Genomic DNA, 16,982 nt, shown 5'->3' with positions numbered 1-16,982 from the left:
TTGAATACAGGAATTGAAGCTGAGGTCATGAAGGAGCACTGCTTGCTAGGTTGCTCTGCTTGCTTTCGTATAGCTTCCAGGACCACCTGCCCAGGGATGACACAGCCCACAATGGACTGGACCCTCCCACATCACTAATCTAGAAGATGCTCCATAGATTTGGCTATGAGCCAGTCTAATGGAGGCATTTCCTTAATTGAGGTACCTTGTAAGTGTTACAGTTCTGAGGGGAGAGGTATCCTGGCAGTTGGGAACCAAGGAATACCACAAAGTCACATCACACAACAAACCTCACACAAGAGATTTATTAGAAAAGATATAAAACGGTGACTGCCTCTTCTTGGGAGGGAAGCAGCAAAGAACTGAACAGGAGGCAGTTTTATATAGGGTTTCCTTCTGGGGCAGGCAGAGCTTTCTAGGGTGGCCTGGGATTGGAGGGATTTTGTTAACTGATCTTGGTGTGTGTGTGTGTGTGTGTGTGTGTGTGTGTGTGTGTGCGCGCGCGTGCGTGTATGCCCTGCCCCCGTAGGACAGAATTTAGCCACTCTTGAGGGGCTGGGAAAGGCCTTTTGTGAAGTCTGGGGTTGAGGGTCAAGCTGCTGACACCTCCAGAGGCTAGGAATGGTTTTATGGCCTGGAGTGAATGAGTGTGTGTGTGTGTGGTAGGGTAGCCAGTTTGTGTTTCAAGAGGTTTACAGTACCCTCTTCTCAGAAGACTCTAACTTGTGTCAAGGAAACAAAACAAAACAAAAAAAAAAAAAAACACTAACTAGAACATGAAAGCTATCTTTCTTATTCAAATAACCAGTTCCTTTTTTTGTGTCAAAGCTTTTTCATCTCATGAGGTCACCATTGTTAACTGTTGGCATTGTTTCCTGAGTGACAGGAGTCCTATTAAAGAATTCTTGCCTATACTTAGATCTTTAAGTATTTTGCCTACCTTTTGCTTTTTTGTTGTTGTTGTTGTTGTTATTTTTTGTTTGTTTCTTAGTTTTTCAAGACAGGGTTTCTTTGGCTCTTCTGGAACTTGATCTGTAGACCAGACTGGCCTTAAACTCACAGAGATCACCTGCCTCTGCCTCCTGAATGGTCAGATTAAAGACATGTGCCACTACTGCTGGGCTTTTATTTTTTAATCTGTCATTTAAAAATTTTTCCCTCCCTCCCTCCCTCCCTCCCTCCCTCTCTCTCTCTCCCCCTCCCCCTCTCCCTCTCCCTCTCCCTCTCCCTCTCCCTCTCCCTCTCCCTCTCCCCCTTCCTCTCTCCTCCCTCCCTTCCTCCATTTATGTGTTTTACTTGCATGTGTATCTGTATGAGCATGTCAGGTACCCTGGAACTGGAGTTACAGTTGTAAGTTGCCATCGGGTACAGGTCCTCTGGAAGAACAGCCAGTGCTCTTAACAGCTGAGCCATGTCTCTAGCCCCTAGCCCCCCCACCCCCCACATTTTTACTTTAAACATTTTCAGAGTTTCAGATCTTATATAGAGTTTATTTTTTTTCTGGGTGAGAGATTAGCATCGTTTTACTTTTCTGGGAATACATTGAATCATTAGATAGCTTTTGATAATATAGCCATTTTTATATGTTAAAACTTTCAATCCACAAGCATGGGAGATGGTTTAGTTTCTGTAGAGTTTAAAAAAATTTATTTGTAGAGGTCATTTACTTCCTTGGTTCAGTTTACGCCAAGGAGGATTTTTAAAATTATGAATGAGATTGTACTTTTTTCAAGGCAGGGTTTCTCTGTAGTTTTGGAGCCTATCCTGGAACTAGCTCTTGTAGACTGGGCTGGCCTTGAATTCTCAGAGATCCGCCTGCCTCCCAAGTGTTGGGATAAAAGGTGTGCACCACCACTGCCTGACAGAGATTTGTATCTTTTGGTTTATTTCTCATCTTGTTACTGATACATGTGAAGGGCATGTAGGGGGATATATGTTTATTTTAAATCCTGCCATTTAACTAAATGACAATGTTTATCAACTGACAATGTTTATCACATCTAGGAATTTTCTAGTGGATTATTCAGAGTCTCCTTAGTATGGATAGAATTATATCACCTGAAAATACACTTTTGACTGCATTTTTCCTTTCTGATTTGTATCCTTTTTATTTATAGTGCTTTTGCTAAGACCTTAAGCATTGTATTGAATAAGAGTGGGTAAAGTGGATATTTTTATGTTGTTTTGATTTTAGTGGGAGTGTACTGAGTTTTTCCACCTATGTAGTGTGACAGTGAATATCGACTTATATCACCTTAATTGTGTTGGTATATATTCCTTCTTAGTCTCTCTAGGGCTTTTTATCCTAAAAGAACGTTGGATTTTTGTCAAAAGCCTTTTCTGCATTCATTGAGATGATAGTCTCTGAGTCCTTTTATTACATTTACTGGTTTGAATATGATGAACCTTCCCAGCATGTCTGGAATAGAGCTATGGTGAGTGATCCTGATGTGTTCTTGAATTTGGTTTGTAAATTTTGTTCACTTTTGCATGGATGCTCTTTAGGTGTAATTTTCTTTTGTTGTTGTTGTGGTCACTAGTTTGGTTTGGGTACCCAGCAATCCTAGCTTCATAAATAGAATATATGGTACCCCTTTAATTTTACTTAGTGGAATAGTTTGGGAAGCATTGATATTAGTTTTTTGAAGATCTGCTAGAATTGCTTCTGGCCTTTTGGCAATACTCACATGTGAAAGTATATTTCAGCATTGAAGATATCTTTTGAGTTTTGAGGGTTTTTTTTTAAATGACTTCAATCTTGTATCTATTATAGTTATTTTAAAATTATTTATATTGACCAAGCGATGCTGGCACATGCTTTTAATCCTAGCACTCGGGAGGCAGAGGCAGGTGAATCTCTCTGAGTTCAAGGCCAGCCTGGTCTACAAAAGCTAGTTCCAGGACAGGATCCAAAGCTACAGAGAACCCTGTTTTGAAAAACCAAAAAAAAAAAAAGTTATATTATCTTGGTTTAATTTTTGGTAGGTTGTTTATTTCTAGAAATTACTTTTTTTGAGGTTTTCCAATTTAATGGTGATGGCCCTGGTTCTGTCCCAACTTGATATGCCAGACTTTGTTGACTTCCCATGGGAGCCCTTACTCATTGGGAGGAGTGGATGGGGGGGGGTAGAAGGGGGAGGAGTGGGGGAGAACTGTGGGTGGAATGTAAAATGAAATAAATAAATTAAATTTAAAAAAGCGTTCTATTAGTATTTTTGGTAATGTTCCCTTTTTTTCTGATTGTATTAATTTGGGTTTTCTCTCTGTCTTTTAGTTAGTTTAGTTGAGACTTTGCCTTTCTTATTTATTGTTTTAAAGAACCAATCTTTGTTTCATCAGTTCTTTTATTGCCTTTTGTTCGTTTATTTGTTTCCATTTGGACTATATTTTTGTATTTCTTTTTCCTTTCCTTTCTTATTTATTTATTATTATTATTATTATTTTTTTTTTTTGAGATAGAGTCTCACTTTGTAGCCATGTCTGGGCTGGAGCTTGGTATGTAAAGCAAACTGGCTAAAACTCAAAGAAATCCACCTGCTTTTGCCTACTAGGTACTGGGATTAAAGGTGTGCAGCACCACCGCACCTAACTTGACCTCATTTCTTTACAATTCTGATTTGTGTTTAGCGTGTTCTTTTTTCACCAAGGCCCCAATGCATATCATTAAATTATTTTTTTTAAGATAGCTGGTTTTGTTTTTAATTAATTAATTTTTAAAGAGATTTTGTTTATTTTTATTTTATGTGTATGGTTGTTTTGCCTGCATGAATCCTTGTGTACCATGTGCATACAGTACTTGTGAATTCGAGAAAAGGGTTTTGGAAGCTCTAGAATGTGTGTGTGTGTGTGTGTGTGTGTGTGTGTGTATTCCTTAAATACATAAATACAATTTACTCAGTCTGTATAAAGTAATCTGCATGTATATGGTATCAGGATTGATCATTTGATATTAGATAACCAATTGAGGGCTCTTCCTACACACTAACACAGAAGTGGAAAGTTCACTGGGCTTCGTCTCTAGACAAAGAACTACAGATAGCTGGAGAATGCTAAGAGTGGAATTAACAATTTTTGAAGGAGTCTTGTCACCCTAATTTTTCATGTTTCTTGTGTTTTTGCACAATTGGAGTTATGATATTGGTTGGATTTAAAAAATACCCACTTTCTTTTAGTGGAAGTATTTGCAAGTGTGTTCAAGAAGAATGACATTGTCAAAGGCTGAAGTGTCATTTTACTGTTAGACTAGTGTTCAGGCCTCTAGTCTCTAGTACTACCCTGAAAATAGACTACTCTTTGTAAGATCACTGTCAAAAGCTCGATTCCCTATGAACTTAGAATAATAGTCAATTAACCATCATCATTTAAAATTAATCCAGTTATGCCATGTTTTGTTGATACTCATGGGAGACCTGCCCTTTCCTAAACAAAAATGAAGGAGGAGTGGGTTGGGGGAAGAAATGGGTTAGAGGGAGGGACTGGGAGGAGAGATAGGAAGGGAAATGGTGCTGGGATGAAAAGTAAATAAATTTGAAAAATGTAATTAATCAAATAAAGGACACTCCATAGTACAGGGTATACTATGATGTTAATTACTGTGGGTTTGAGTGGAAGAAACAAAAGGAGAGTAAGACTAGTGATTAATATTGGATTGATGATGAAGGAAAAATAGTAGGAAGAATGTAGAAGCTAACTCGATTTGGGAAATAACCAGGATAGCTAAAAGATAAACAATTATTTTTTTTATTTATTATAAAGGGGAAAACTCACGAAACCGGAACGAGAAGTCCAAGTTCAGGGAACCAGAGAGAGAGAGAGAAAGAACGAGAGAGAGAACCTGAGCCATGCTCCCATTTTTCTCCGGGTCCCAGAAAGTCACACCCTAACTTGGTCCCACCTCTTAAAGATAATTGTTAACAAGGCTTCCCCATCACCTCCCACTTTTTTCTAAACAAGAGTGATCCAAACCCAATATCAAACTATATGCAATAGGAACAGATATCAAATATAAAATTACAACACAAACAATATTAAGCAAGGAACACTTGATAAATGTTTTAATAAACATTTTATTTCAAAGAGTATAAGTCTTGCATTGGAAATAAGCTTGGCTAAATCATAAGAGGAAGGTAACTACAACTATCTAATCTTCAACCCCATTGAAGTCCTGAGAAGGGAGTCGAGCAGTATATGACAGAGACAATTGGCTACCTGTCTTATTTGCAGCGTTGAAGCAACCAACTTTGGCTAGGGCCTACAATAACTGACAGACCATTTTCAGAGGCAGGGAATTTTTCAGAACTAACTCTTCTTACCCTATCTTGGAAAGGTTTGGCAGTTATTTTCCTTATGTCCTACTTATCTAGTCTGGATAGCATGTACTTTGTCAGTGGTTGAGGCATGGGCAGTTCCTTGCCCAGAGGCCAATTGCGCCAAGAAGAAAACAAACTCTGAGTGGAGTGTCTTTGGTGCTGAACATTCTCTCAGGAATAGATTGGTGCTGTCAGGAGCAATCATGTCTCATGTCAACAGAACCCTAAGTTATTTAAATGACATGTTTTACAGATCCTTGAAGTGGTTGAAGATTACCTATCTAGGCAGAATATAGTCTCTGTGTATCTAAAGAACCTAATTAATCTATGTATATAACAAACATGAACAACTGTTGACCTGTAATATTTGATACGTGCCTAACTTAAAGACTAAGACTTCATGTCAGAATGTTAAATAATCTGTAAACAAATGTGCAGCAAATGAGGACAGTGACCTCAAAATGTAAACAATGTATAAGTATCTTGATCAGAGGTAAGAATAATATATAATGCAATATGAAATTATATCCTAAAAGTTGTATTAATATACAAAATGTCCTAAACAGAGGTAGGAACATGCATGTATACAGTCTGACAGAATAACTTTGCATAAGTGTACAAATATTGTAAACAGAAATAACAAATATAATTTGAACTTGTATCAATATACAAAAACTATACCAATGTAAATTATCCATAAATAATAGCTCACAAGTATTCACTCTATTATCCACAATTATGATCCCCCCCTTTTTTTCATTTTTGAACCCACATAGTTTCCACCCCAACCCTCTACCTGATACAAGTAATAATCAACAACCCTCTAAACAGTGTTCAGAGAGAGAGAGAGAGAGAGAGGGCACCTGCGCCATGCATTCATTTTTCTCCGGGTCCTAGAAAGCCACACCCTAACTTGGTTCCACTTCTTAAAGATAATTGGTTAATAAAGCTTCTCCATGAAGAGGGAATAAATAAAGAGGGATGATGTAAGGATTAGAGAGTAAAAGCTAAAGGTAGGATGGAAAGAAAGAAATGTAATCAGACAACCTAAAAGAATTCCAGGTCCTGAGGGGTTGGAGACTCTGTAAACCAGGTTAAAGTTATTCCAAAGGAAAAACAAATAGAAATTACTAGGGAAAGAATAAAGTGGAGAGGAGGTCAGGTAATATAGATGCTAATTCCATTAGTGAGCCATCGTTGTGTCTGGTTACAGATGGTAATCACGCCTGTTAGTCTTCAGGAGTCATGTTGACTGCTGGCACACCTCTGGGCTGTCCTTCCCAACACTGAGTGTGCTGCATCTTGATATCTATAGATATTTTGTCTTTCACCATGTTTCTACCTTGCTGCTTATTGTGCATATGTGCTTCACAGTTTTTTTCCTTGTAGACTAGACATAGTTGATGGTCAGGTTTCAGCATATTGTCCTGTGACATTGGCTTTGAGTTTCGTGACAGTATAGTTTATGGAGGGTCTGGGTCCACAAAGCCCCTGTCCCATCAGTGCTCTCTTTCTTGTAGTAAAATGTTCATAGATGAAATTATGATTTGTATAGTATTTACCACAGAAGAAATAAATATGTGGACTGGGAAGATAGATCAGTTGGTAAAGTGCTTGCTATACAAGTATGAGGCTTTGAGTTCAGTCCCCAGAACCCATGTAAAACAGGCAATGTTTGGTGTATACTTGTATCCTAACACTGAGGAGGTGGAGGCAGGTGGATTTCTAGGACTCACTGGTCAGACTCGCTTAATTTGGGAGCATCAAGATGGTGAAAGAACCTGTCTCAGAATACAAGGTATATAATGGCTCTTGTGGTTTGAATGAGAATGACCCTCATAGGCTCATGTTTGAATACTTGTTCCCCAGTTGGAGGAACTATTTGGGAAGGATTAGGTGTGTCTTTGTTGGACAAGGTATATCATTGGGGGGTGGGCTTTGAGGTTTCAAAAGACTCCGTCATTCCCATTGTGTGTCTCTGCCTCATGCTTATGTATGGAGATGTGAATACTCAGCTACTGCTTTAGTGCTGTGCTGCCTGTTTGCTGCTGTTCTTGCTGCCATGATGGTTACAGACTCTAACCCTCTGGAACCTTGAACCCCAAATTAAACACTTTTTTTTTTTTTTTTGGTTTTTCGAGACAGGGTTTCTCTGTGGCTTTGGAGCCTGTCCTGGAACTAGCTCTGTAGACCAGGCTGGTCTCGAACTCACAGAGATCCACCTGCCTCTGCCTCCCGAGTGCTAGGATTAAAGGCGTGTGCCACCATCGCCCGGCCTAAACACTTTGTTTTATAAGTTGCCTCGGTCATGCTGTTTTATTGCAGCAATTGAAAAGTAGTGAATATAACTTCCAAGGAAGGATAATTGAGATCTCTGGTCTCTCATATACATATACACGTGTGCTTGTATACTTATATTTATCACCACTAAAATAGTAACAAATATGGAATATGGGTTTGTGTATAGGAAAATAACAATCATTAATTGATGGTTGTTAGGATTGGGTGATGAAATATATAGAACTTAGAATACCTTTGTGAATGTAAAAAATTTAGTGTATTTAATAGTGTCTTAGTTAGCTTTCTATTGCTGTGATAAAACACCATGATCAAAAGAAATATGGGGAGAAAAAGGTTTGTCATATTTCCATATAGAAATATTGTTGGGGACCAGCCTTGACAGAATTACCACTTGCCAGGTTAGGGGCATGGAGATTAGAAATATAAGTAAAGAGTACAAAGATGTAAAAAGAATAAAACAGAAAACACAGAATAGTGAATACTGAAATCATCCGCGTTTAATTTCCAAATGCTTAAAATACCCCTGACCCCAAGAGTAGGAGTAAGGTTAAAAAAAAACCTGCATTAACATGATACAAGACCAGTTGAAGGTCACAGGCTACATCCTTAGTTAAACATTCTGTTGCTAGAACAATACAAATCATGCTCACACCTTAGACCAAAACATTCTGTAAGCAAACCATTCTTGGGGTGGAATCCAATGTTGTCTCCTTAAGGGAATTGGACGACTTAGTTGGATCCTTAGACTTTTGTTTGGAGTAGAAACGTATCTCCTTCTTTATTCCTGAAATATAAAGTCTGGCTGTTAGCTACACACCTGTTGACAATAACCTTGAGAGAGCATAACTCTCTGATCTGAATCTAGGTGGAAACAAAATAACCTTGAAAGAGTAGAGGTAAGTTCCAACTCTCTAACCTTTGGTCAAGGTGGAAATAGGCTCACATTTTTGGGCCTCCAAAAAATCCTTCATCATAAGAAGTCAGGGCAGGAACCTGGAAGCAAGAACTGAAGCAGAAGCTATGGAGGAATGTTACTTACTGGCTTGTTTCTCTTTGCTTACTTAGCCTGCTTTCTTAGGCCCACCTATATTGTTGGTACCACCCACAGTGGTTTTGACCCTCCTACATCAATCATTAATCAAGAAAATGCCCAACAGTCCAATTTTTAAAGGTATTTTCTCAATTGAGAGTCTCTCTTTCCAGATAGCTCTATCTTGTACCAAGCTGACACAGAACTAATCATGACAAATGAAGTTTATCTTTTTTTTTTCAAGACAGGGTTTCACTGTGTAACAGTCCTAGCTGCCCTGGAACTAGCTCTCGTAGATCAGGCTGGCATCGAACTTACAGGGATTCACCTGCCTCTGCCTCCCAAGCGCTGTGATTAAAGGTGTGTGCCACCACCGCCCAGCCCAAATGAAGTTTATCTTATATTTTAGGAACAGAAGGTAAGTGTTAGAATGGAAGGAAACTCACATGATTTATTTTCTTAGCATTTAAGTTTGGAGAATGGTAAAGCCAATATGACATAGATTACTAGGTTCTAGAACATTTTCTTTTTCTAAAAAAATAGATTTATTCATTTTCATTCAAGTGAGTATTTTGACTGCATATATGTACACTATGTGTGTGTCTGGTCCTACAGAAGTCAGGAGATGGCACTGTAGTTACTCATGGCATGCACCACCATATGGGTCCGGGGAATAGCTCCTAGGTCCCCTGTAAGAGCAGTAAGTGTTCTTACTGCTGAGCCAGCTCTCTAGTTCCTAGAACATTTTCTTAGAAAGCAAGGAAGTATTACAGTGTTTATTTGTGGTATGTCCATGAGCTGATCAACATTGTAGATGCCTCAGGAACTATTTGGCTATTTATGTAAGTAATTTTTACTAAGTTCTTTTATCTTTCATGATAAATGTGATTTCTTATGAGTTCTTCTCTACTCACCAGAATCTAGTAACATCCACTCTTTGGACATTGTGGAATTGATGTTATAATCTACAAAATGTTGGGTTTCATTCCTGGTTATACTAAGATATATGCAGCCAATGGGCTATGGGGTTGATTATATCTGAAAGTAGTCCAGATTGGTATCTATTGCTAATTAAACCTTCTTAATGCTGTGACCCTTTAATTCAGTTCCTCGTGCTGTGGTGACCTCCAGCTGTAAAACCATTTTGTTGCTACTTCATAACTGTAATTGTGCTGTTGCTATGAATTGTAATGTGAATATCTGATATGCAGGCTATCTGATATTTGACCCTGGTTGAGAACAACTCATTTAGATACTTTTGGAGCTTATTCACTTTTGTGTTCTTTTGTAGCTTTCTGTTCATAATCAGGAGTTTGAGACAAGTGAAGATGGAATCCCAAAAGTGGATCAGTTTCATTTGGTAGGTTTCCTTTGACTATTTACTCATTTGAAATATCTAATAATATAAATTTGTAAGTGTATAAAAATGTTCCCTAATTTTTACAAAAATTTAAACTAGTGTTAGAAATAAGTATTAAGAAAATTCAAGTATCCCACTTAAGCCACTGCCAGATAATTAACAAAGCATCTATGTAATAAGAAAATAATAGCATTTACTATATGTTTCAAGGATATTTTGTTTTGAAATGAGTGTTTTACTCCTGTTTTTTTTTTGTAAGTGTCTGTAACTATATCTTTTCTTTGAAATTCATGAATGTCATCAATAGGACTTTGTCATCCATATATGTTTTTGGCCAACTTATGTTGAGCACTTGTCTGGTACCAGGACTTGAACTAGGAAGGTACTAGGGCTACCAGGATTGGAGCAGGAAGTGAAATTAGGAATGTAATCTTGCCCAGCCTTTTCTTTGACTAACTACAATTTTTGTTTTTATATCTTTCTGTTTTACTTTTTGTTCTCCTGCATTGTAGATCTGGATGAGAAAAGTTACCAGTAGCTAATGCCACACATCTTGAATGGTCTGTCTTGAAATTTCCTCCACCAAATACATTAGTGCATCACTCCTTTATTTAGGTTCTCCTCACACTCATGTTCTCAGAATATGGGCAGAATGTACCTAGTTAAGGTTCTATTGCTGTAAAGAGACATTATTACCATGGCAACTCTTATAAAGGAAAACATTTAATTGGGGCTGGCTCACAGTTTCAGAGGTTTAGTTTGTTATTGTCATGGTGGGTGACGTGAAGTCAGACATGGTGCTAGAGAAGGATCTGAGAGTTCGACATTTGTGATCGTAGGCAACGTGGGGTGCAACTTGAGCAAAGGAAATCTCAAAGCCTTCCCACAACAGTGACACACTTTCTCAAACAAGGACAAACCTACTCTAACATAAGCCACACCTACTAGTGGTACTCCCTACTGGGGCTCATTTTCTTTCAAACCATCAAAGGCATCTGTCCCACTTCACATTAAGAATCCTGTTCCCCTCTGAAACCTCATGGACCAGACTGCCACTGTCCACGTTTGTTTTGGCATTCTTATCTTCTTAACCCCCACTAGAAGCACAGTATGCTCTGTTTGCGGAACTCTAGGAGATTTTAACACCAAGATCTAAACTCTTTCATACTTCTCCTGCAAACCAGTTCCATAGACCCTAGAACTACAGGGCCAGCAATGACCCCTGCTTTCAGTACAGATTTTCTTTTGTTACATTTTTTTTATTGCTGCGATCAAATATATGTCAAAGAAACAATTTTTAAGGAAGGAAAGGTTCAGGATATACTTTTCAGTTGAAGTCTTTTTATCATGGTTCATTCATAATTTGACATTTTAATTTTCTCAAATTAAAAATTTTTGCTTTAATTTTAGTGCATCTTAAAATTTATTCAGATATGGTATGCCTTTCAGTAAGGCTTTAAATAATTTAAAAATGGCTTTCAAAAGAGATAACTAACCTTACAGTTTATCTACCTAGAGTATATAACTTAGTGGTTTTAAGTATAGTATTATGTGTCAGACCAAACCACAAACACTACATTGTCTGTGCTACCTCTCAGTATTTGCATTTCTTCAATCTTAACTGTTAATATGTTTTCTAATTCTGTATAATTTGCTATTGTGGGCAATCATGTGGATGGAATGAAAATTAATGGGTACAATGTGATTTGCTTTCACTTACCATGCTTTTAAATTTCACAAATTCTAGTATTAATATTTTATCCCTTTCATGACTAACACTCCATATTTACCACAGTTTATTGATACCTGTCTGTTTATGGACATTTGGGTTGTATATGCCTTTGTGTTACTGTGAAAAATGGTACAAACATTTGACTATAAATATTTGAACAGACACATTTCATTTTTCTTGGCTGTATACTTAGCAGTAGAATTACTGAGTCTTGTGGCACCTGTTTAGTAGATTGAAGACTTACTAGATTCCAAAGCAGTTGTTTTACATATGTAGTAGCAGTATGTGAGACCTTCAGTTTCTCTATATTAATACTGGTTATAAGACTTTTTGAGGTCAGTCAGTGATGATGCACACCTTTAATTCCAGCACTTGGGAGGCAGAGGCAGGTGGATCTCTGTGAATTCAAGGCCAGTCTGGTCTACAGAGCTAGTTCCAGGGCAGTTTGGGCTACACAGAGAAACTCTGTCTTGAAAAGCCAAAAAAAAAAAAAAAGGACTTTTTTTTTTTTACAATTGTTTTTATTGAGCTATACATTTTTCTCTGCTCACTCCCCCTCCCTTCCTTCTCCCCTCTCCTGTGACCTGCATGTTCACAATTTACTCAGGAGATTTTAAGAAAAAAAAAGTCTTGATTCTAGAGATCATAATGGGAGTACCATCTCATAGTCTTTATTTAGATTTGTGGCATCTTTCTCAGAGAAATGCCTGTGCAGATTCTTACGTTGTTTTTTACATTTAAAAATTTGGGTTGTCCTTTGATTTTTGAATTTTAATGGTTGCTTATGTATTCTAGAAACAAATGACATATTGGGCACGTGGTTTGCAAATATTTTGCCTCATCCTGTGGGTGGGATTCTCATTTTCTTGATATTGTTGTTTAAAGCACAAGAGTTTGTAATTTTCATGAAGCACAACTTTCTCTGATGTTGCTTGTGCTTGGGGATTATTGTCAAGAATTCTTTGTCAAATATAAAAAAGATATTTTTTACAGTTACATAATTTAAGATTTTATATTTAGATCTTTGATCTATTTTGAAATAAATTGTATATTTTAAGAGGTAATAGTCCAACTGCAGTTTTCTGCCTGTGGCTGTCTGTCCTGATATAATTTGTGAAAAAGACTTTTATAAAAATTAAATGGCCATGTCATCCTTGTCAGAACCAGTAGATGATAGTTTTCTTTCTTTCTAGACTCTGATTTCTTTTCCACTGTCTTACAGATGCTCCTCATTTATGATAGGATTATATCCTTATTAACCCATTGTAAGTTTAAAATGCATATGGTCCACGTTACCTGCAGAATTTACAGCTTTGCATACTGTGCACTGAAGAATATTGCTTGATTTTCTTGATCAAGCTGATTTAGTGATTACATGCTGATTTAGAGTGCAGATCACTGAGGATGTCTAATATCAATGAGAGTGTTAGACTTTTGTATTGCTAAAATACAAGTCTAACCATCAGCACTCACGGACAGAGTGACTGTGTCTGTTCATTTGCCAGTATCATGTTGTCTTGATTATTGCTATAGTGATTCAAAATTGGGAAATAAGAATTTTTACACTTTGTTTTTTTTTTTTTTAAAGAGTCAGGATTACTATTCTGATCTATAAAGTTCAGCAGTAGTTTGTCAATGTCTACAAAGAAGTTGGTTTATCTGATAAGGACTGTTTTCACTCTGTGCCTCCTTATCGGTGTTATTTTCTGGTCCATTAAACATTGAATGTTTTCTGTTTACTGAAACCTTTGATTTCCTTCAACTATATCTTGTCTTCAGAGTATATGCTTTGTAACTATTTTGTTTAATTATTCTTAACTATTAGTTCTAATGATTTTTAATGGGTATCTTAATGCTTTAATTTACATGTGTACCATTAAAATAGAGATGGGTTTACTTCTTTCAATTTTTTAATTTTTTTAAATTTTTCCTTCCTAAGTGGTTGGGTCTCTCTTAAAATGTTGGGTAGTAGAGAGGTGAAATTTTCATATGAAACTCCAACCACTGTCCCATTAAAGAAAGAAAATTTTATTCAAATTTCACTCATTTTATTTTAGTTGTGATTCTTTGCTTTTGCATTTTCCCTGGCAGATAAATTCTGTTTTCCTTATCACTGGAGATATCTATTTCCAATGAAATGTAGCTGAACTTAGAAAGAATCTCTAAAAATCTAAATAGAAAACTGTTAGCCTCTCTCAGTAACTAAAAGAGGTTTTTAAAAATTGGATCCTCTATCATTACAGATTTGTTCCTCTTTTTACCATTACTTTTGATTTTGATTCTTTTTTTAAAAAATGTTTCTTTTTCCTTTCAGGATGATAATGTTAAATCCCTCCTCTGTAACTTGATATATTTTAGAAGTTCAATGACTGCTGAGCAAGTTTTGAATGCTGAATGTTTCTTGCTTCCAAAGGGGAAATCACTTCCAAACCCAGAAAAAGAGATTGAGTATCTTCAGCATAACAAAGAAGATGAGTCAAAGGTGGAGAGCTTAGATAGAAATAAAGAAATACAAGAAATGGTGAAGCCAACCCTTGACTGACATGTAGTCTTCTATTGTTTCTGTATATGTTCCCTTAAAAACTTTGTTCTGTTTGCTTAGTAGACCAAAAAAAATGTGTAAGTGTTCTAGAACTAGTTGGATTGGGTCTGTGTATTTGGGTTGTAAAAAAATAAAAAAGTTTTGGTTATGCCTGAAAATCACTCATACTCTTTGAAATTTTGCCTACCATGGCATTGTTAAGGAAGGGGTTTCTGTTTGGACTTACTGAAATGAAATCATTATGGCATTAGAGCAAGTTCTTTATTGATTCTTGTATGCTAGTTGGTAGTGATAAAGACTGATGCTTTTAGAAACAAAGGATACTTAGTATCTGTTTTGTATCCACTTCTGGCAACATATGGTTCTAAAGGGAGGGGGCGGTGGTGGTGGCGCACGCCTTTAATCCCTGCACTCGGGAGGCAGAGGCAGGCGGATTTCTGTGAGTTTGAGGCCAGCCTGGTCTACAAGAGCTAGTTCCAGGACAGGAACCAAAAGCTACAGAGAAACCCTGTCTCGAAAAATCCAAAAAAAAGAAAGAAAGAAAGAAAGAAAGAAAGAAAGAAAGAAAGAAAGAAAGAAAGAAAGAAAGAAAGAAAGAAAGAAACCAAATAATGGTGCATGCCTTTAATCCCAGCACTCAGGAGGCAGAGGAAGGTGGATCTGTGTGAGTTCGAGGCCAGCCTGGTCTACAAGAGCTAGTTCCAGGACAGGCTCCAAAGCTACAGAGAAACTGTCTCAAACAATAACAATAACAACAAAACAAAATACCGCCCCCTCGCCCAAAATACAAAAAAAAAAAAACAACAATAAAAAACCATGGTTTTTATATGGCCCACAGTTTGAAAAATTTTGATGTTTAAAGAGATCTTGATAATGCAGTATAGAGCTATCCAGAGATAGCTCTGGGCTTTCTGGGATTATAAAGAAGGGGCATTTTCTCTATGGAGGAGTAGTGTCATAGAATGCTTTCTGGAGTAGGTTATACCCTCCTTACATTTCACTAATTTACTGCTTTAAAATTTTTAAATTTAATTTTTGGGGTGTGTGTGTGTGCACGTGCATGTTTTGGGGAGGTTGTGTTCACTTATTGCAGATGCATGTGAAGACCAGATAGATGACAACCTTGGATTTCATTCTTTATGAATGCTGCTAACTGTATTTTGAGAGAGGGTCCCTCATGCCTTGGAGATCACCTATGTAGGCTAGGTTAGCTGATTAGTGTGCCCAGGGTCTGCCTGTCTCTACCTTCGTAGCAGTGGAATTACAAATGTGCACTATGTCTGGCTTATGTGGGTTCTGGGCACTGAACTCAGGTTCTAATGCTTTCAAGCACTTAAATAATTGAGCCATCTCCCCAGCCTTAAGTTTATTTATTTTATGTTAAAATATTTTAATTGAATTTTTTATATATTCATTTAATATATTTTGATCATATTAACTCCTTCCCCTTCCCATATTCCTACCCCCTTTTTCTTAAAATCACTGAGTCCAAATAGGACTGTCTATTTACTCATAAGTGTGGGGTCATCCACTTAGACATGGCCAACCTACTAGAGACCAACCACATCCTGATTCTCCCTTCCCAGAAGACATGAGCTGTAAATACCTCCTCCATTTTTGGCATGCTGGAATGTTGACTACATTTTAACTTCTCCAGGAAATCGGAGTGTCTGTGAATTCATGTGTGCAGTGGTCCCATCTTGTCCAGAAGATAGCTGTTTAGCCCTGGTTCTCTTTGAAATGTGACTTTTACAGCTTTGTAGTTCTTATCCCCTCTTCTGTAATGATTCCTGAGCCATGGAGAAGGTGTAATACATATGTCCCATTTATGACCCAATGTTCTACAGACAATTATCCACATACATCCTTTGTATGTTTTTGTGTTCACCTCTGTCCACTGCACAAGGAAACTTCTCTGATGAGGTCTGAGAACTGCATTAATCTTTGAGTATAGAGATATGAATTTAGAGGGCAGTTTGATACTGTGTCCATTTATCAAAATAATAATAATAGGTTCACCCCCTGGAACTTAATGAGCTCTGTGACTGTGAGTTTTTTTTGCCAGATTCATTTGATTAGTTATTCCTTTCTCTTTTTTCTTTTCTATTTATTTATTTATTTATTTATTTATTTATTTATGGATTTTTGAGACAGGGTTTCTCTGTGGTTTTGGAGCCTGTCCTGGAACTAGCTCTTGTAGACCAGGCTGGCCTCGAACTCACAGAGATCCGTCTGCCTCTGCCTCCAGAGTGCTGGGATTAAAGGCGTGCACCACCACCGCCTGGCTGCTCTAGTTATTCCTTTCATTCTGTACAGCAGACCTTCAAACCAACTAGAAAGCAGACGATTGCTCCATAACATTGATATCACTATTTCACCTATGGGCTTATCTTTCCATTCTGGTCATTACTGTAGTTTACAGTGCTCACAGCTGGGTAAGACTTTTGATGACATTTCCCCTACATAGCACCTTCCAGTGCTGTGAGAGCTAGCCAGCAAGAAGAAAGCTTCTTGGTTAGTACCAGCTTGGTTTCTTCATGTTTTGCAATTAAGATGTGTTGTAAATTTAACAATAGCAGCTTATCAAGTTCTGGTGGGCACTCAAGGGCAAAGACAATACCTATATATTTTTATCATCTCTATGACACTCCCATGACTTACAACTTGAGTTGAGATACCCTACACTTCATACTGCTATTCTGTTAGTA

General features: G+C 37.4%; 1 protein-coding gene across 1 annotated transcript in view; it reads left to right on the top strand.

Moving 5' to 3' along the window:
* Stk31 (serine/threonine kinase 31) overlaps positions 1–14,270 on the top strand; it is a 68,995-nt gene extending 54,725 nt beyond the window's left edge. The window contains 3 exon segments of the mRNA XM_050126619.1: positions 9,932–10,000; positions 14,047–14,239; positions 14,242–14,270. Coding sequence (XP_049982576.1) covers positions 9,932–10,000; positions 14,047–14,239; positions 14,242–14,270 — 291 coding nt within the window.
* The last annotated feature ends 2,712 nt before the right edge of the window (positions 14,271–16,982 follow it).

The sequence above is a fragment of the Alexandromys fortis genome, unplaced genomic scaffold (assembly GCF_014885135.2).
Source record: "Alexandromys fortis isolate MF-2015 unplaced genomic scaffold, M_Fortis_MF-2015_v1.1 scaffold_245, whole genome shotgun sequence".
Lineage (NCBI taxonomy): Eukaryota > Metazoa > Chordata > Mammalia > Rodentia > Cricetidae > Alexandromys > Alexandromys fortis.
This window is presented reverse-complemented; position numbering and strand designations above follow the sequence as displayed.